Source organism: Cyprinodon tularosa, unplaced genomic scaffold (assembly GCF_016077235.1).
Source record: "Cyprinodon tularosa strain WSP-4 unplaced genomic scaffold, ASM1607723v1 ctg431, whole genome shotgun sequence".
NCBI classification, from domain to species: Eukaryota; Metazoa; Chordata; class Actinopteri; order Cyprinodontiformes; family Cyprinodontidae; genus Cyprinodon; species Cyprinodon tularosa.
In genome coordinates, this window is record NW_024039154.1 from 749,214 (window position 1) to 771,018 (window position 21,805).

At 38.9% G+C, this 21,805-nt stretch overlaps 1 protein-coding gene across 1 annotated transcript in view; it reads left to right on the plus strand.

The window, feature by feature from the left end:
• LOC119792815 overlaps nt 1–21,805 on the plus strand; it is a 94,003-nt gene that overhangs the window by 34,271 nt on the left and 37,927 nt on the right. Inside the window, exons 51-56 of the mRNA XM_038299623.1 lie at nt 11,495–11,650; nt 12,851–12,967; nt 13,056–13,217; nt 15,005–15,223; nt 15,393–15,563; nt 21,244–21,384. Coding sequence (XP_038155551.1) covers nt 11,495–11,650; nt 12,851–12,967; nt 13,056–13,217; nt 15,005–15,223; nt 15,393–15,563; nt 21,244–21,384 — 966 coding nt within the window. The remainder of the gene's footprint in view (nt 1–11,494; nt 11,651–12,850; nt 12,968–13,055; nt 13,218–15,004; nt 15,224–15,392; nt 15,564–21,243; nt 21,385–21,805) is intronic.

Here is a 21,805-nt window from a genome sequence, read left to right on the forward strand (position 1 = left end):
AATAATCAGGAATGATGAACTACAACTTCATATTCTTCATCTTGATTGACTGAATGTAGTGTAAAGCAATTTAAAGTCCCCTGACTTTAAAGGGTAGAGGCCATTTATGGTTTACCTCTATCAAAGAGGTAAATTGACCGAAACCTTTACACTGTTAAGTTGTTCCAACCACACACGTATGAAGGACCAACTCTGCCATATTTAAAAATAAATACAAAAATAAATAAATGCTCAATAAATGTATAAGCATACAATTAATTGCCAACAAAAAAGTGAGACATAAATGTATATAACTCTTAATTAGCTTCTTTATTTATTTGCCTTTGTAATATTTACCTTATTTATTTTTCTGTCCTTTATAATCTTCAACTTTATTTTTTAATTACTTATATTTTTAAGCATTTATTTATGTGCATGGTATAATATTTTTGTCTGTTTTTTTTTTTTTTTGAACAAAGACTTTATTTTATCAGATCAGTATTCAAAATCACTGATTCATACAATAAGCCAGAAACAACAGTTTCAATACAACCATACAAAAAATTGGGTAACAACAACCAAACAGGTCGGCGAGCTGAAGAGCCATGTTTTCTTTTTCCTTTTTCTTCTTTATCATTATTATATATATATATATATTATTATTATTATTATTTTTTTTTTTTTTTATTAACTTGGAGGATCAGACAAAGGAAAGATCTCTCCCGAGTAATTTTTATTTTTATCATAACAGAAATGTGTGTTTACGCTTATCCTACTATCACATTAACTGGAAATATGTCTTCAAAGGGTTCCATCTTTTCTCAAATAGACCAGTGGACAAGTTTAATTTTGCTGTTATTTTCTCCATCATATAAACATTCACTAGTTTCTCTTTCCATTGATTTACAGTAGGGGGTGAAGGTTTATACCAGCATATTGTTATCATTTTTTTGGCTACGAGAACAAGGATACCAAATAAGTGTTCTTCTTCTTTACTTAAATTATTTGGTGGAATTCCCAGAACAAAGATCCGGGGATTCCAATCAATATCAGCATGCAAGATATTTGAAATTTCCTCTCTAATTCCTTCCCAGAATTTCTTAATCTTTGGGCAATCCCAAAAGACATGAGTCTGATCTGCAACTAGTCCGCACTGTCTCCAGCACAAGTTGGTTTAGTTTGATCAAATTTGGAAATAATGTACGGAGTTTTGAAATATCTGACAATTATTTTCCAATAAAATTCTTTCCATGTTGGACTATTAGTCAGTTTATGTCCAGTTATACACACTTGCTCCCACTCCTCATCTTCAATCACATCATTCATTTCCAGTTCCCATCTTTCTTTTATCCCAGGAGCTGCACTCGACAGACATGACTGTAAGCATTTGTATAGATTCGACACAGTATTCTTAGATTTTTTTTCTTTGGGGATCTTTATAAAGAATAATTCTAAATCAGTAGGCCCTGACTGAAGAAGGGACCACTCGTTGTGGGACATCAGGTAGCTTCTCAGTTGTAAATACCTATAAAAATCAGGCGTGTTCAAGCCGTAATTCTCCTTAATCTGGTTAAAAGACTTCAGAACCTCCCCTTCAAACAAGTCATCAATAAAAATTAAATTTTTGTTTTGCCAGGTTCGAAATCCTGGATCTTGTTGTCCTGGTTTAAAGTCTATTATATCCAAAATTCTTGAGGCTCTGGAAATAAATTGGGGAGCTTTCATATTCTTTCTAATCATGTTTAAAGTCCTTTGAGTGCTTTTCATCCATATATTTGTAATTTTGTACTTATTCCATATTTCAGTCGAGCAGAATACCAGGGCCTGTAGAGAAAATTTAGGGCTTGCGCTCTCTTCCAATGTCAGCCATGTTATTTCTTTATTTTGTGTTAGCCAGCCTACACTTGCATGTAATTGTGCTGCCCAGTAATATAATTTTAAGTTTGGTACATTAAGACCTCCATAAGGTTTACCAATAGTCAATTGAGTAAGTTTTATTCTGGCCTTTCTCTTTTGCCAAATAAATGTAGAAATCATTTTTTGCATTTTATTTAATTTTGTTGTTGGAATCCAAATAGGAAGGGCAATCTAGGGAGAATAGTCATTCTGATTGTTTCAATCCTTCCAAAAAAGGAAAGTGGTAAAATGTCCCATCTATCTAAGTCTTTTTGAATTTGGACCAATAGCTTCCCAAAGTTTGCTGTATACAATTTGGAAACATCCGTAGTAATATTGATTCCCAGATATCGAAATCCGTTAGGTGACCAGTTGAAATTCACTAATTATGATAGTTCTGAGGGCCAGGAGCCACTCAGCATCATGGCCTCTGATTTTGATTCATTTACTTTGTATCCTGAGACCGCACCGAAGTCCTTCAGGCATTTTAAAATATAACATCATCAGCATACAGAGATATTTTGTGAGTCCTGATTTTATCCGTTATGCCTAGAAATGATTTATCTGTTCTTATTAATTCTGCTAAAGGTTCTATACTGATAGCAAACAGGATTGGTGAAAGACAGCAGCCCTGACGAGTTCCTCTTTTCAAGGAAAAACTATCTGACATATAACTGTTAGTGCGCACTCTAGAGGTTGGACTGGAGTACAGCACCTCAAACCAACTGATAAAGTTTTCATTAAAGCCCATCTTCAATAGGACCTGCTTCAGAAATAACCAGTCCACCCGATCGAATGCCTTCTCGGCATCTAGGCCAAGAAGCATGGATGTATAAGGGCTTTGTTGGCCAATTGAAATTATATTTAGAGTACGTCTGATATTATTTATTCCGAGTCTATTGGGTATAAAGCCTGTCTGATCAGGATTGATAAGTTTATTAATAATCTTTTGTAGTCTTTTGGACAAGATGGCACTTAAAATTTTAACGTCATTGCACAGCAGACTTATTGGTCTATAAGAGGCGCATTGTGTGGGGTCTTTGCCTTCTTTGTGTATAACCGAAATAATTGCTTCTGCCCATGTTTTAGGTGGGTCTTTGTGGCCCAGAGCATGATTAAATACTCTGCATAAGAGTGGGATAAGCTCAGTCTGAAAGCATTTATAGAATTCTCCTGGGAATCCGTCCGCCCCTGGTGATTTATTATTCTTAAGCTTTCCTATAACAAGTTTTATCTCTTCTTCGGTAATTGTCCCCACTAATGATTTAGCTTCCTCCTCGTCAAGTTTATTCAGATTAATTTGTTGCAAAAATTGCCTAATTATATTTAATTTGTTAGGATTGGTCTCCGAATTATATAGTTGTCTATAATATTTTGAAAATGCATTTGCAATTTCTTTAGGATGCGATACTAGATTTTTAGATATTGGGCACGTGATTTTTTGAACGGTTCGACTTGCCTGTGATTTTCTTAATTGAAATGCTAATAGTCTGCTTGCTTTATTTCCCTGTTCATAGTATTTTTGGTTTGCAAAACGTAAAGCGCCCTCTGCTTTATAAGTTAGTAACTCATTCAAATCCTGTCTACATTTTCTAAGTTCCTGTAATACATTTTCTTCATTTGTTCGTTTGTGTTTGGTCTCAAGTTTCTTAATGTGTTCTTCTAAGTCTTCTTGTTTTTTTTCACGTTCTTTTATTAACTTTTGAAGAAAATGAGATAATTTTACCCCTCAAGTATGCTTTGGCTGTATCCCACAGAGTAGATGGTGAAATCTCGTCCGCATCATTGATATCTAAAAAGAAATTTAATTCGTCTTTTATATATTGGATTGCCTCCGGGTTATTTAAAAGTGATACATTCAGTCTCCATAACTTGAAAGGTTTCTCCAGGTCGATATTTAAAGACATTATCATAGGTCCATGGTCTGAAATAGTTTGAGGTTCAATGTGACAATCCGCCACTCTGTGGGATGCCTGTTTGGAAACACAAAAGAAGTCTATTCTTGAATGGCTTCTATGAACCTTTGAGAAGTGAGTATAGTCTCTGATCTTTGGGTGTTTTGCACGCCAAATATCAACCAGCCCCAATTCCTCTAATAGATTCTTCAACGCTTTTGTTTTTGATAGTTGATATTTTTGTTCTGCTGGAAATTTGTCAATGTAATGGTTCAAGACACAGTTGAAGTCTCCCCCTAGAATAATCACTCCTTTTGAGTGACCCGCCAAGATTTGGGCTAGTTCTTGAAAAAAACCTGGATTATCCTCATTTGGGGCGTAAATATTCATAATTGTAAGAGTGGTTCCTCCATTCAACCAACCACCATTAGCCAGCGGCCTTCTTTATCTTTGAGTACGTTTTCTGCTACAAAGCTTAGAGATTTGTGAAACAGTATTGCTACTCCTCTTTTTTTGTAGTTTCCATAAGATGCACTGAATATCTGTCCCACCCACTCTCTCTTTAATTTAGCATGTTCTATCTCATTTAAATGAGTTTCTTGTAAAAGCCCAATTGTACAATTCAAGCTTTTTAATTGTGATAGAATTTTTTTCCTTTTTATAACGTGATTTACTCCATTAATATTGTAAGTAACAATTTTCAAAGTCGTCATATTTATATGGAAAAAATATGAAAGTTACATCCCTCCAGTAATATGTTGTTCTCTATGCAAATATATTTAACAGTCAAACTCAGTTCGCCCAAAAACAATGAACATAATGAACAAGAACTCAGATCTTCATCTTCACAGAACTTCCAAGTATTCCATGTGCAGCCCTTTTGGAGAACATAGGCTGCACATTCCTGATGTAAATTGGACAGGGATAACGGTCTCCCTGGGCGGATTACACTATATGTGTAAGCAGTAGTCGCCATAGTCTCTTATTCTACTGCACAAAATGCCCGAAAAAAAAAAAAAAAAGAAAAAAGAGAAAAAAGCAAAACACTTATTGTGAATACACCAACCGATAATCTATAAGTATTAATAAAATATTATACCTGCATGTCTTTTTTATATATATATTTTTAACATGATCCACCTTTGAATAGAATGCCAGCTAGACCAGGGCAGGGTCAGGCAAAACATTACCGTCTCAACCCTGCTTGTGCTGATCCACCGAGTTAAGTATGGCCCTGATGTCCATGTTATCCAGCCCTGGGTCAGCCCTTCCACGTCTCCCCTGTGTCTGCCAGCTGTTGTGTAGCAGCTCTCTCTCCAGGGCGTCCCGCTCATCCTCCTCCACCGGGATCCCGAGTTCCTTCAGGGTGGATTGGGCCTCCAACAGAGAGGGGAAGGTCTTGATACCCTTCTCCAAAAACAGTCTACAGGTGCTGGTCATAAAATTAGAATATCATGAAAAAGTAGATTGATTTCAGTAATTCCATTTAAAAAGTGAAACTTGTATATTATATTCATACATTACATACAAACTCATATATTTCAGATGTTTATTTTGTTTAATTTTGATGATTACAAATGACAACAAATGAAAATCTCAAATTCATCATATCAGAAAATTAGAATATTGTGAAAAGGTTCAAAATTGATGGCCCCTGGTGCCACACTCTAATCAGCTAATTAACTCAAACCACCTGCAAAAGCCTTTAAATGGTCTTTCAGTCTAGTTCTATAGGCTACACAATCATGGGGAAGACTGCTGACTTGACAGTTGTCCAAAAGACGACCATCGACACCTTGCACAAGGAGGGCAAGACACAAAAGGTCATCGCTAAAGAGGCTGGCTGTTCACAGAGCTCAGTGTCCAAGCACATTAATAGAGAGGCGAAGGGAAGGAAAAGATGTGGTCGAAAAAAGTGTACAAGCAAGAGAGATAACCGCACCCTGGAGAGGATTGTGAAACAAAACCCATTCAAAAATGTGGGGGAGATTCACAAAGAGTGGACTGCAGCTGGAGTGAGTGCTTCAAGAACCACCACACACAGACGTATGAAAGACATGGGTTTCTGCTGTCGCATTCCTTGTGTCAAGCCACTCTTGAACCACAGACAGCGTCAGAAGCGTCTTGCCTGGGCTAAAGAGAAACAGGACCGGACTGCTGGTGAGTGGTCCAAAGTCATGTTCTCTGATGAAAGTAAATTTTGCATTTCCTTTGGAAATCAAGGTCCCAGAGTCTGGAGGAAAAGAAGAGAGGCACTTCATCCACGTTGCTTGAAGTCCAGTGTAAAGTTTCCACAGTCAGTGATGGTTTGGGGTGCCATGTCATCTGCTGGTGTTGGTCCATTGTGTTTTCTGAGGTCCAGGGTCAACGCAGCCACATACCAGGAAGTTTTAGAGCACTTCATGCTTCCTGCAGCTGACCAACTTTTTGGAGATGCAGATTTCATTTTCCAACAGGACTTGGCACCTGCACACAGTGCCAAAGCTACCAGTACCTGGTTGAAGGACCATGGTATCCCTGTTCTTAATTGGCCAGCAAACTCTCCTGACCTTAACCCCATAGAAAATCTATGGGGTATTGTGAAGAAGAAGATGCAATACACCAGACCCAACAATTCAGAAGAGCTAAAAGCCACTATTAGAGCAACCTGGGCTATCATAACACCTGAGCAGTGCCACAGACTGATCGACTCCATGCCACGCCGCATTGCTGCAGTAATACAGGCCAAAGGAGGCCCAACTAAATACTGAGTGCTGTACATGCTCATACTTTTCATGTTCATACTTTTCAGTTGGCCAACATTTCTATAAATCCTTTGTTTTTATTGGTCTTCAGTAATATTCTAATTTTCTGATATGATGAATTTGAGATTTTCATTTGTTGTCATTTGTAATCATCAAAATTAAACAAAATAAACATCTGAAATATATGAGTTTGTATGTAATGTATGAATATAATATACAAGTTTCACTTTTTAAATGGAATTACTGAAATCAATCTACTTTTTCATGATATTCTAATTTTATGACCAGCACCTGTAAGTAGAGCCGGGTATGGTGACTGCGCCTTTATATTGCGTTCCTTCAGCTTTTTAATGACTTCACGCACTTGTTTTCTTTTTCTCTGCACTTCAGTGGAGTAATCTTGGTCGAAGAAGATTTTGTTTCCCAGAAACTCTACATTCCGCTGCTTCCACGCACACTGTAGTACCATCTGTTTAACACTGAAGTCCAAAAAACTAACTATTATGGATCTCGGCGGGGATGTTGGCCTCGGTTTCGGAACTGTGGCTCTATGGGCTCTCTCAATGCAAATATCCATACCTTCAGGTAGCTTCAGCGCAGATTTTAACAGTTCTTTAATGAACGGAATCATCTCCTTTCCTTCTGAATCTTCCTTTATCCCATACATTCTTATATTGTTCCTGCGCATCCTATTCTCCATATCATCCAGTTTTGCGGTTATTTTAGCGTCTTTTTTGAGTAAGTAAGCTAGCACCCTTTCCTGCTGTAAGCCACGATCTTCTGCGTTACTCACTCTCTCTTCCGCTGTGTTCAGTCTCTCTTCTAGTGCATCAGTTCTCTTTTTTATTTCTGCAATCGATGCTTCCATCCGGGCTTGGGATTCTAGAATGTCTCGTTGCGCCGTTCTAGATTCTTCTCGGAATTTACGGAGCTCTGTTAGCATCAACAAGTCTGTCCCTGTTTCATTTTGAGCTAAGCTAGCATCAAGTGTTAGCTGCTTCTGTATCGTCTTCGCATCATCATTTTTCCCCGTCTTCTGTTCTCTTCTTGTAGTCTTTTGTGACGAGGTCATTGTGGTAGCGTGTTCTGGATATGTAGGTGGAATTAAATTTTAATAGCAGGCAAATTAAGAGTTATTTCGGTCAGAGCGTCGTCTGTGAGCGTCTCTACTCAGGCATGCCGGAAGCGGAAGTCGTATTTTTGTCTGTTTTATTCTTCCTTTGTATTTTTTTACCTTAGTTATTTCTTCGCCGCTGTTTATTTCTCTCTGCCCTTTTTACATTTATCTCTGCCCTTTTTACATTTCTCTATGCATTTATGCCTCATTATGCAAATGAATAGGGGGTATGTCCTAGAGAGTCAACTTCTGCTCATTGGTTGGCTTGGCGGTCCATCTTCTTAACTCACAGAGCTCAGAGTACTAAGTTAAATGTTCTCTTTTCTGTTGCTGTTGTTCAATTAAAGTATGTTTTAAGATCATTTGAGGCGAGAACCTTATACTTTTAAGCATCACCATATGGCCCATTCACAGATTTAATGCGTAATTTAAAAGAAAATGTGACGAACTTGAGAGGACCGTGGCAACCAGCGGAGCTCCGAAGCTGACGGCAGCCAGGTCTATAGCCAGGCTATGATGGCGATTTTTTTTGTTGTATTTGGCAAAGTTTGGCAAAGTCCCTACTCAAGTTCTAATGACTTCAGACTCGACATCAGACTCTCCTCCTGTAGATTCGACCGATGTAGTAAAATGCTAACCAACACGCTTCACACACGGCTATTCCGAGAGAGGGCCGCTGCAGATGGGCTGTGGTTAGACCTGGCTGCCGTCAGCTTCGGAGCTTTGCTGGTTGCCACGGTCCTCTGAAGTTCGTCACATTTTCTTTTAAATTACGCATCTGTGAATGGGCCATATGGTGATGCTTAAAAGTATAAGGTTCTCGCCTCAAATGATCTTAAAACGTACTTTTATTGAACAACAGCAACAGAAAAGAGAACATTTAACTTAGTACTCTGAGCTCTGTGAGTTAAGTAGATGGACCGCCAAGCCAACCAATGAGCAGAAGTTGACTCTCTAGGACACCCCCCCTCCTCATTTGCATAATGAGACAGAAATGCATAGAGAAATGTAAAAAGGGCAGAGGGAAATGTAAAAAGGGCAGAGAGAAATGTAAAAAGGGCAGAGGGAAATGTAAAAAGGGCGGAGAGAAATGTAAAAAGGGCAGAGAGAAATAAACAGCGGCGAAGAAATAACTAAGGTAAAAAAATACAAAGGAAGAATAAAACAGACAAAAATATTATAACATGCACATAAATAAATACTTAAAAATATAAGTAATTAAAAAATAAAGTTGAAGATTATAAAGGACAGAAAAATAAATAAGGTAAATATTACAAAGGCAAATAAATAAAGAAGCTAATTAAGAGTTCTATACATTTATGTCTCACTTTTTTGTTGGCAATTAATTGTATGCTTATACATTTATTGAGCATTTATTTATTTCTGTATTTATTTTTAGATATGGCAGAGTTGGTCCTTCATACACACGAAGCCCAAACAGAAATGTTAAATGGTTTAGTTTTCCCTAAATGTATAGACTATGAAAAGCACTGTATGTTGATACACACAAAAAATGCTGGGTTAAAAACAACCCAATTTGGGTAGTCTACCAACTCAGAGCTGATTGAATATTAGACATAACACACGCTGAGTTAATTTAAACCAAATACTTGGGTTTGGTCCCTTAATACACCAAGGGCTCAAATTGACTACACTCCATGGTTCTTCTAATCCAACAAATTGGGTTGCTGATATTTAGTTATTATTTTACATACTGATATATAATAATTATTTTTATCATATTACAATAGTATACATGACTTATTAATTTCATTATAAATACCATTTCACTATTAATATTTATTTATCAATAGAATTTATAAAGCACAAAAAGTGAAAAAATATATAAACATACAGAATTTCCATTCACTTGTCATATAGGCTTACAGTCCTTCAGTGCAAGTGGAAAATAAAAGTCTTTTAAAGAACATATCAAGAGCTGCATCAGTTTTCATATTGTTACCCGAGATCACAAGGCTTGAGCAGCATACAATGGATGTGACTTGGAGCAGCGTTCCTCAACCAACGAGCCGCGGACCGGTACCTGTCATGATGGGTTTTGGTTGCTAGCCCACATGCAGAACACAACCGGAGACAGGGGAAAAAGTTCAAAAGATTTATTGAAAAAACACTGGTTGAACACAGAACTGATTCTGGGGTAATCTGGTCCAGGACTGGTCACGACTGATTTTCACTGTTCTGAGATTTGAGCAGAGTGGCAGAGGGGGAAACCTGAAGGGTCCAGAGGCAGACGGCAGGACTGAAGGCTGACAGGTTTGATTTTCCAGGGTTCTTCCCCAATCAGACAGACTGGTTTCAGACTGGGAAACTCTTCCAGAGTTTCTGATCTCCAGGGCTCTTCAGTAGTCAGACAGACTAGTTTCTGACAGAGAAACTCTTCCTGAGTCTTTGGTTTCAGACAGGTTCTTCCTAGAAGCAGAGAGGACAAAAACAGATTAGGTTCAGGTTCAGGGAGTCTAGATTCAGACAGGCAGGTTGGCTCAGATCTGCTAACCATAACTGGCAAAACACTCTGGCGCCGGGGTGTTGTCCACAGCCCACTTAAGTACTGGTCCCCTGATGAGCAGATGAGCAGCAGCTGGTGAAGTCAGCTCCAGCTTCAAGTGATCCAGTACGCCCTCTGGTGGAGGAAGGTAGACAGCACCCCAGATCCCCACAGAAGTAAAAACAATCAGGAAGGGATCCTCGGCGCCCTCTGGTGGGCAAGCCTCTGGATCCCAACAGTACCGGTCCGTCGGTCTTTTGTTACCGGGCCGCACAGAAAAAAGTATATATATATATATATATATATATATATAATTTATCGATGATCAGAGTCTGAGTGATGTTTTATTTTGAAAAATATAAAAATTATTAGTATTCTCTCCCAATTACATCAGTCGGTGCATCTGTGCCTCTTGACACAGGTTAATTCAGTTCAAGACTCATCCTATCTATAACATCCTATCTTTGTGAAGCAGGATTTTCTGTGGTTACAGCGACCAAAACAATGCTACAGAGCAGACTGGACATCAGGAGCACTCTAAGTGTGTCATTGTCTCCGATTACGCCTAGATGGGACCAGCTTGTTGTTTTATTTTTATGCTGTTTATATCTGATTTTATGCCAGTCGTATCATTTTACTTGATCGTATTCCCCCCCCATCACCCCCTTTTAGTTCCAACCTATGAAAAGAAAAAAAAAACAACAACAAACAAAAAAGACAGGTAAAAATGCCGATCAATCTGCAGGTACCGTGAAACAGAACCTTGACTACTTGCCTTGGCAACAATACTCCACACGATTCTGTTACTTACACTTTTAACAGTAAAAGAAAACAAACATTAACGTATTAGTAATTGATCTATAATTGACTTATTTGGTTGTCAGAATACCCAATTCAGTAACAATAGCTGGGTAAAAAAAAAACCCCAACATTTAACAAGTGTATGTAGACCTCTTAAACTTTTTTTCTTTTGTCCTAATAGTGATGATGAATTGACTTTCAAAGAAAGAATACATGCTTTGTCACAACCACACATGAGCTATGTGTCTGACCTTAAGCATTTAACACACTTCCTGTGTCGGTAGGGCAAAGGGTCATAAATCTGCCAGAGTGAATGTTTGATAGGTTTATGTATCTACAACATTATGGGGATATGTAAAACCTAATAGGAGTCCACATAAATCTGCCAGAATGGTCAAATAGGTACTTAATTAGGTGAATGAATGGGGCAGTGGACCACACATGACAATTAACCTATTCCTTTTCAAGTCTGTATAGATTCATGTGTGTATGTGAGAAAGGGGCGCAGGACGATGAATCACTTTGACTTACAGAGTCATTTATCTCATTTGAAAAGGTACTTTCTTGGGTAGGACTGCAGCTCACTCTAAGGATGATTGTGAGGCTTGTCATCAAGGTTGGTATTGCCCCTTGTGGGCTCAGACGTCCGTGGAACTCCTCTGTCCCTCAGGATGGTTTTGTCCTAACGGATCATCATCTGGACATCAGCCAGGTATAATTCAAATGATCAGGAGATACAGAATATATTTTTTTCTGAAATATCTGTGCAATGGGTATTTCCCATACCATTATAGAGAAATGTTTGCAAGAGGCAGTTTTTCAATAATAGCACAAAAACTTATCCATAAGCAGCTGCTGAAATTCTGATTTAAACCAAATGGGCTCCATAGTGATGAATGGCAGATTAGATCGGTGACAGTAAAGTCTCCGCCATAAATACTGTATGTTTATGGTAGCATTTTTAAGCATTTTAAAGTTTATGTATCAGTTTCAATTAAGTTTATTAAAAAGCGCCAATTCACAACACAAATCAATTCACAGAGGCTATTAAATTAAATCACACAGATTGGTAAAAATGTTTCACCCTAAGGAAAACCAGCTGAATGCATGAAGTCATTGACTTTGCAGGATGCCAATTATTCTTGCTATTTGTTCATCTAGGTCCTCAAACTACTTAGTAGCAGCTGCCACAACCAGATACATATGAAAAACAACACCTTTTGACAGCTTTCGGCTATAGGAGAGGGACAGGGTTATGCGCTGACAGACAGGGCTGAGTGTATCATGTATAGAAGGAGAAATTGAAGTTATTGGCAGCAGTAGGTCACCTTCCAGGAATGGAGTTAAAGAGAACTCCTGCATCATACCTCGTTTTAAATCACAGAGGGTTTTGCTAAAGTGTGCAGGAAGTGGCCCAAAATCTATGAATTTTAAAATTGTGTCTGTAATTTTCATAGTACCACTAACCATTTCCTCCCCACCCCTCCCGCTTTTCTCTGAAAAAATTAGTTCTGCTTAGAGCTAATATTGTCTTCACTGCATTGTCTACATATGTTGTTCTCCACAATGGGCTCTATGCACAACTCCACTACTTCCTCACCTCAAGGCAGCCTAATTCTTTTCTTTCTTTATCTACGTGAGGAGCTGATTAATCAAGGTGTGCCTGACCCCAGTAAGCATTGCAAGGGGCACACGGATTAATGAGTCCATCCAGTAATGAAAGACAGGAAACAAAATAGCTGCCTTGAGTTCAGAAAGTAGTGGAGCTGTGCATAGAGCCCATTAAAACTTCAGAAAGCTGCTGCAATGTTGCATGAGTAAGACATACATACTGTACATTGTAATTGTTTTAGTTTTGAACAATGAGGTAGCAAATGACAGACCAGGGCTTTGTTTTCTGATTATTTCATAGGATACCTGTGCCCACCTGGCTATGCTTGTCCAGATGGCAGCGCAGAGCCAGTCATCTGCAGTCAGGGCACTTTTCAGTCTTTATCTGGACAGTCAGTTTGTGAGAGCTGCCCACCAGGTAACTGCACTCTGCCACTAATTTGTGCATATACCCTATTTGTACTTTTTTTTTTAAGAAAAAGAAAGAATATGCCATTGTTTTCCAGGTTTTTATTGTGTGGAAGGTTCTTCTGTTCCTTCTCCGTGTCCATTGGGCTATGTCAGTCCATTAGCTGACAGGATGTCCCTGGGTGACTGCTTGCCCTGCCCCTCCGGCTACTTTTGTAACAGCAGTGCTCTGACAGAACCGTCTGGACCCTGCAGCCCAGGTCTGTCAGTTACCAGGCAGTATGTCAAAAGAAAAAAAGCCTTGCTAGTAAAGGGTATTTTTGTACAGAAGACGTTTGTTGCAGTCCAGTTAGAGTCTTGAATAGCTGAGTTTAATATTTAAAGTTCACATAAAATGAATTTAGCAGAATTTGGTCAAAATTTTAATTTATAATTTCTACCACGGTGTCATTAGAATTATGCACCAGGGATAGAGTTTTATTAACACAATAGTTTTAAAAGCTTTCATAATTGATGAAGTAAGGCTTTACCAACAGAATCAGCTTTATTGGCCATAATTTTCTATTTGCATGTGTGGATAGTTATTATATATGCAAACAAAAAAAGTGAAAAAAAGAGGATATTGAAGTGAAAATATGATTATTTTGTTATAAGCATTCTAGTTAACTATACAAGTCAAAGCCAGTAAAGGAAAGAAAGAAAGAAAGGTGCAAATGAAGAAAGAAAAAAAAGAGAGAAAGAAACAAATCCAAGTAGAAACAGAGTAAAATGTGAATTTTAAATTTGAAGTTGTAATTCTAGCTTTGAACCTGTGTGAAATACATTTGCCAAATGAATTTAGATCTTAAAGTGTTTAGAAAATGGTTCACATGCAGAGGCGTCACAGGTATTAATATTTGTTCCTCAAGTTGAAGTATATCATGTTGTTTAAAAACACTCTTGTAGAAGTTGGAGTATCAGCTTAAGCTTTTTACTCAAGTAAAATTCTAAAAGTACAATTTTTAAAGCTACTTAAAGTCTAAAAGTAAAAGTAATGCTGGAAAAAAAGGATAAGGCCCAAACCTTTAAAGCTGATACTGCACTACCCTATTAAAGGAATATTTTTATATAACTCTGGATGATAACTTCCTTAACTTAGTTTTATAGGTAAGGGCAACAGTGTCAAATTCAACTTTGCATCATCCCGAAAAATTTATTTATTTTGGTATGTGGCCAGCAACAACTTGGTGCAGTATTGAGTGCAATTCCATTTTGGAGTGAGAAGTGAGAAATTCCTTGTCTGACCTAGACAAACCGTTTTGTAATTTTGTATGCACAGAGTGTATACCAACTGAATTCCATTATAAACAACTTACAAAAGTGTAATACTATTGCAGTTGGAGTAAGATAAACATTACAGATGATTACATTACTGAAATAAAGTGCAGCAGTGATCAGAATGTAAACAATGAAACACTCAAATTTAAACAATGTACGAGAAAAAGGAACCAGTCTAAAATAATGGTGCAAAAGAGCATTAAGAAGAAAAAGTTCAGTGCAGTGCAAAATAAATATGGTGCAGGGGTAATTATATTAATGAAACAATTTATTTGGGTGTTTTTGTTTGTTTTTTTTTAAATACCAAGAGGTCATAACGAAGAAACAAAACTCACAAGTCGATTTTTCAAATATAAGGGGTAATAAGTACAGATAATAAAAAAAATGTAAGGAGTAAAAGTAAAATTACTCCAGTAATGTACAGATAGGCAAAACTACTGACAAAGTGAATTTTGGACAAAGATGCTTCAATAACAACTGATCTTTACCTCTATAATCAGACATTATATATGTATATTTCTTTCTGATGTCTTGCTTCTTTATGTTCATTTTTAAAGTTTCTATTTTCCAAACAATTGGTTTTACAGTTGTCATTTTAAAAAGTCTTAAAATAAATCTGGTGTACCATTAATAAGTGTGCCTGTTTTTCTGAAAATGTGTGCACTTATAGTAAAATAATAAATATTTCATTAAGCCCTAGATAGATGTTTGTCCATGTGTTTCTCTACAGGGCATTTTTGTTCCCAGGGCTCTGTAGAGCCTTCACCTCTCTCCCAGCCATATGGTGATATTTGTCCCATGGGACACTTCTGTCCTCTGGGAAGTCGGTCCCCTCAACCCTGTCCCGTTGGTAGTTTCCTTCCAGATGTCGGAGCTTCATTCGTCTCCCACTGCCGTCCTTGTCCTCCAGGGAAATACTGCCTAACTCCTGGAGCTTTGAAACCTTCAGGTGGGAAACTACACTTCTGTCTGACTTTATCCATATATAGTAGAAGGTATAGAACCAATAATCATTTTTTAATGTTTGAATAACATAAGAAAATACAAGCAATCTTGTGGGTTTCATGGCAGATTGTTAAATGTAACCTCTTATCTCTTTATCAATCTTTTTGTGTTAGGTTTATGTTCTACAGGGTACTTCTGTTCTGGAGGTGCTGACAGCCCCACACCACGAGCCAAATCCTCGGATTTTAATTGTCTTGGGGAAATCTTAGACCTTTACTCAACTGAAATAGATGTTGCCTTGTGGATGTACAACTTATCCTGCTCTAACTTCTATGCTAAACATGGTATTTTAATATATTTTCTAATATTAATGTAGTGCAATAGATGCTGGGAAAATAACTGACTTCTCTTTAAAGTCCCTTCAAAGTCAAACCTTTGCCAAACTTTTTTACAACTTTTCCTTCTCTAATTGTATGAAATTTGTCCAAATCTGGCCTTATAATACTTTAAAATGGGAATACATATGTATATTCAATCTGAAAAACTCACACAGAGAGAAAAGATAATCAGAAGAATTTATTGATAAGAAAGTATAGTCTTTGGTGCTCAGACCTCGGCAGGAACATTCATGCTGAATTATGCTTTAACATGCATGAGTAGATGAATGTGAATAGGGATGTTCCCCCGTGCCTGAAACTGGTGGTGGTTTAATCCGAGCTGGTTGACAAGGTGATCTGCTGGGCAGAATTGTGGGACTAGAAGACTGAGGGAGCTGACGCCGGGGCTTCACTCAGACTCGGGATATAGAGGTCCTGCTTGGTGATGCAGGTACCATGAACTGTCCATGATGAGCAAGCATGAAGCGACAGTGGAGAGGAAAAACTCCCCTTGGGAAGAAACCTCTGGCAGAACCGGGCTCAACATGGTGGTCTTCTGCCGGACCAATGCGATGAGATGAGGGATGGTGACAACTGGGATTAATACTCTCTGATGAGGTTGAGGTGAAGTCGTGTCATGGAGGACGATTCAGCTGCGATGGCGGAGAAGGGGATGGAGTTGGGGGGATTGTCGTCTGAATCGAAATCCGACATTGCGATTGCAGGATAGCGGCTGTGGTGAGATTTGAGGGAGTTTATAAAGTGGAAGCAGGACACTGATTGGGCTCCGTGGTGGAGTAGTTCGAAGCTGATTGGCTCGCTTCAGAGACGGATCGGCTTCTGATTGATGGAGGTAAGTCAGAGTTTCTTCAATTGAACTTCCGCTAGAGCTTCATTTCAATCTGAAAAAATCACACAGAGAGAAAAGATAATTAGAAGAATTTATTGATAAGAAAGTATAGTCTTTGGCGCTCAGACCTCGGCAGGAACATTCATGCTGAATTATGCTTTAACATGAATGAGTAGATGAATGTGAATAGGGATGTTCCCCCAAAAAGCCGAGGACGAGGCCAGGTTGTTGATGAGGATGGCGACCACGGTAGACGCCGAAAACTTACCGATGATGATTTACCCATGATGATGATGATGAACCCGTGATGATGATGAACCCGTGATGATGATGATGAACCCGTGATGATGATGATGATGATGAACCTGTGATGATGATGAACCCATGATGATGATGATGATGATGAACCCATGATGATGATGATGAACCCATGATGATGATGATGAATCCGTGATGATGATGATGATCCCATGATGATGATGATGATCCCGTGATGATGATGAATCCGTGATGATGATGATGATGATGATGATGATGATTTACCCATGATGATGATGATGAACCCATGATGATGATGATGATGATGAACCCATGATGATGATGATGCCATGATGAAGATGAACCCATGATGATGATGATCCCATGATGAAGATGAACCTATGATGATGATGATCCCATGATGATGATGATGATGATGATTTACCCATGATGATGATTTACCCATGATGATGATTTACCCATGATTATGATGATGATTTACCCATGATGATGATGATTTACCCATGATGATGATGATGATGATGATGATGATGATGATGATGATGATGATGACGATGAATCTTGCGGATGACGATGATGATGATGAATCCTGCGGATGACGATGATGAATCCTGCGGATGACGATGATGAATCCTGTGGATGATGATGATGATGAATCCTGCGGATGATGATGATGATGAATCCTGCGGATGATGATGATGATGATGATGAATCCTGCGGATGACGATGATGAATCCTGCGGATGACGATGATGATGATGAATCCTGTGGATGATGATGATGAATCCTGCGGATGACGATGATGATGATGAATCCTGTGGATGATGATGAATCCTGCGGATGATGATGATGAATCCTGCGGATGATGATGATGATGATGAATCCTGCGGATGATGATGATGATGAATCCTGCGGATGATGATGATGAATCCTGCGGATGATGATGATGATGATGACGATGATGTATCCCATTATGATGACGATGATAATGAATCTTGCGGATGAGTCTGATAATGAATCTTGCGGATGAGTCTGAAAATGATGTTGCGGATGAGTCCATATAGAACATATAACATGACGGGATACAGACATGACGAGACGCAGACAGGGTGCATATTGATGCATTGGAAATGCAAGCAAAATGGCGTAAAGGATGCATGACGAGACACGACGAGACACAGATAGGGAGCATGTGATGCATTAGGGAATGAATCTTGCGGATGAGTCTGATAATGAATCTTGCAGATGAGTCCATATAGAACATATAACATGACAGGATACAGACATGACGAGACGCAGACATGGTGCATATTGATGCATTGAAAATGCATGCAAAATGGCGTAAAGGATGCATGACGAGACACGACGAGACACAGATAGGGAGCATGTGATGCATTAGGGAATGAATCTTGCGGATGAGTCTGATAATGAATCTTGCAGATGAGTCTGATAATGAATCTTGCAGATGAGTCTTATAATGAATCTTGCAGATGAGTCTGATAATGAATCTTGCGGATGAGTCTGATAATGAATCTTGCCGATGAGTCTGATAATGATATTGCGGATGATAACATATATGAAGAATTGATGCATTAGGGAATGCATGACGAGACACAGACCAGACGTGACGTGACACACAGGAGAATGCATGTAAATGCCTGACATAAAGGTGAGATTGCATGAATGCGAGCCAGAATGAATATAGCAAGGAGACAGCATGGAAGACTGGATGAAGCAGGGAATAATGAAGAAAACTGATAAGGAGTGGGAGTAGAAAATGAGTTAGAGGATGGTCGTGATTAGGTCAGAAAATTATGAGAATGAGTTGAACCACCACCAGTATTTGTAATAGAGTTACCTAGAGGCAGAGAGAGCGCTGAGCTGCGAGAATTGGTGAGAGTTCTGGGCGGATGAATGAGGTATAGGCTGGTGAACCATCGGCCCAGCTGAGGGAAGCCTCAGAACCCCGCGAGTAGCTGCGAAGCGGGGACGTAGGGTAACCCTTGGGCGAAATGAAGGTGCTTAGAATGCCTGAAACATGACGCGCCAAGATGATGAAACGTTAGTGACTGCTGCCAGTGATGCTTCTGATGAAGGGCATGAGAGACTGGGAGGAGGAGTGACTTTATTAGTGGCTTCAACTACTACGATGTTATCGCAGTGGGCGGACGCGATACCTTCCCATAGCCCCACGATGGCAAGCTAGCTAAGGGTAGACCTCACACAAGCATAATTGGGTGTGAATAAAAGAGGCCATGAACCCGCGAACCACCTGTCCTGAAGAACCCCCCAAAACCTACGGATGCAACATCCGTAAAATTTTTGAAGCATGGCAGGAGATAGATAATGTCGACATAGAAAAGAAATTTCGTTCCAATTTAGAAGCAGTCTGACCAGGAGATCCGAACGGCAGCCTACGTTCAGTAATCTGACCAAGGAGAGGGACGGAAAATGCCGGATCAAGCAACTGGGAATGAAAGAGCGGCCTTGAGAAATAAGCGCATGGCAAATTAGCTGACCTAGCAAGGAGCGCAATTGGCATTTAGAAATGACTGATGGAGAACACCAGTTTTTATTTTTTTTATTATTATTATTATTATTATTATTATTATTATTATTATTATTATTATTATTATTATTATTATTATTATATTATTATCAAACGACAGATTATGAGGAGACAAGACGATAATCAGAAAAATAATAAGGGGTGGTAAGATGACGGGCCGCTAAGACTGAGGTACGATTTATGTGAAGCGTGCACGGCGGGGATAGACTGATATGAATGGCCTCCTGCGGAAGCTATGGTTATGGATAGATGCTGAATGCGGCAGGAAATTGCCAATAGAGGATCTCTGAATAGACGGAGATCGGATGATTAAGGAAAACTGTGACGTCACCTGCTGAAGCGACCTGCTGATTGACTTCAGGGGAGGGAAGAATAAGAAAGACTAAATTAAAACATTTCCCCTGAATAATTAGAACGAGGCTAGTGGAAATATCAGCATGCATGTTAATATAAGGTATGCCTGAATAAGAGGCAGACAAAGCATAAAGAGCGAACTCAAATAGATAGAAAATTATGAATGAAAACATGGTTGAATACGTCTTACCTTAGGCTGGCCCGGCGGGCGTTCCCTAATGTGAATGAGTGGAGGGGGAGGTCCGTCTGAGCAGACAGCGGCAGGGATGACGTGGCAGTGCAGGGATTTCCAAGTTGGAGCGTGCGGACAGCGTCAAACGGATTGAGTGAGAGAGTCCGGTGGAGCGGAGGGAGGCTGAGAGCTGTTAAACGCCAGAAGGGCTAGACGGGGGAGCTGTTATGAATCAGGAAGCTGAAGAAGGTCCAAGGCTGCATCGAAACGATGAGAAGGAGCGGGCGTAGTGGTGACTGCTGCTGGGACAGATCCGGGAGGCCTTCTGCGCTTGGCGAGGGGAGCGACTTGCATGTCTTTTGCGGCCAGGAATCAGAGCAGATTGAAGAGCGGAAGGCGAGGGAGATGAATCACCAGGAGGTAAGAGGGAGGCTCGTTGAGACATCTGAGCAGAGTCTAGGTCGGAGTCTGGCAATATACCCTTGGAGTGTAACGCGGAAGAAGGAGATGAGAGCGGCTAGACGGGAGCTTCTCCGAGCAGGGAAAATTGGATTGTCGTCTGAATCGAAATCCGACATTGCGATTGCAGGATTGCGGCTGTGGTGAGATTTGAGGGAGTTTATAAAGTGGAAGCAGGACGCTGATTTGGCTTCATGGTGGAGTAGTTCGAAGCTGATTGGCTCGCTTCAGAGACGGATCGGCTTCTGATTGATGGAGGTAAGTCAGAGTTTCTTCAATTGAACTTCCGCTAGAGCTTCATTAAACAGTCATTTCCTATTTATATGAGATAGCGTAGTGACACCGCTGTTACCTGCTGTTGTTTAACCCTTTAAAGCCTGGACCATGAAATAATTGACCGAAAATTCAATTTTTTTTATTTAGAGTTGTCACTGAACTCTCTGAAAATGAAAGAAAAGAATACATACACACACACACACACACACATATATATATATATATATATATATATATATATATATATTGTATAAGTTAAATTAGATTATTTATTTGCATCAATTTTGATACATAGGCATTTCTGTAGAATCTTATATACGTTTTCTGTTAATTACATGTGTCTGATTGTGTAAGTCAGGGTTTCTAAGATCAGCAAGATCAAACTGATGATGCAAAGTCCTCAAAAAATCATGTATCAAATATGATACAATTGGTTTTAAAGGGTTAAGAGTGGCTAAGGTCCAGTGGTTCTGTATGCAAAAAAGGATTTGATAAAATAAGAAATAGTAAGGCTGAATGTGATTTTCGTATGTTTTGAACTTTAAAGATCCTATGTTTTTTCGGCTCAAAAGTGAACCACTCAAACAAATAAACACTATTTTCATGTTAAGAAATAAACACTCTTTCTACCTGTGTACTGTCTGTTTATAAAGATGTAACTGTAAAAATGTTCTGTCTGCCATGTTCAGCTGCAAGGAGAAACACTACCTGGATCAAAGTAGATGCTGTGCCACGGGCACATTTGGATAACAATGTGAATCACTCAGCAGAACATCTCAAGAGTCCACATTATGCATGTTCCACCTACAAAGGAGATATATGTCCTAAGGGTGTGTAAATTCAGACAGTGAATGTGTGCTCTAAAGTAACTTTCTTATACCCTAGGCTGCAGACATTTTTATCTTATGTCCTTGTCACTGTAATTGCAAATTGCATCAGATCATTAGTTTATGTCTATAATTCTGTAATTTCAAACATTTTAAGAAAGTGTTATGTTATGACATGTTCATTTAAAGCAAAAGTACTTACTTTTTAATACATTGTTATTAAAAAAACATTTCTCAAAAGTCTTACAATTTTGTTGCACTTGCCATCATTAAACAATCTTTAATGTATCTTGGCCCTAGCAGCTTAAGATGCTGATTCCAATGCAAGTTGAGTTTCCTCTTAAGCTAATGGGACCTCACTCTTCCCAGTACCTTCATTTAAAGATCTGAAAGTCTGACATCTTCTTTTCTATTTACCTCTTGG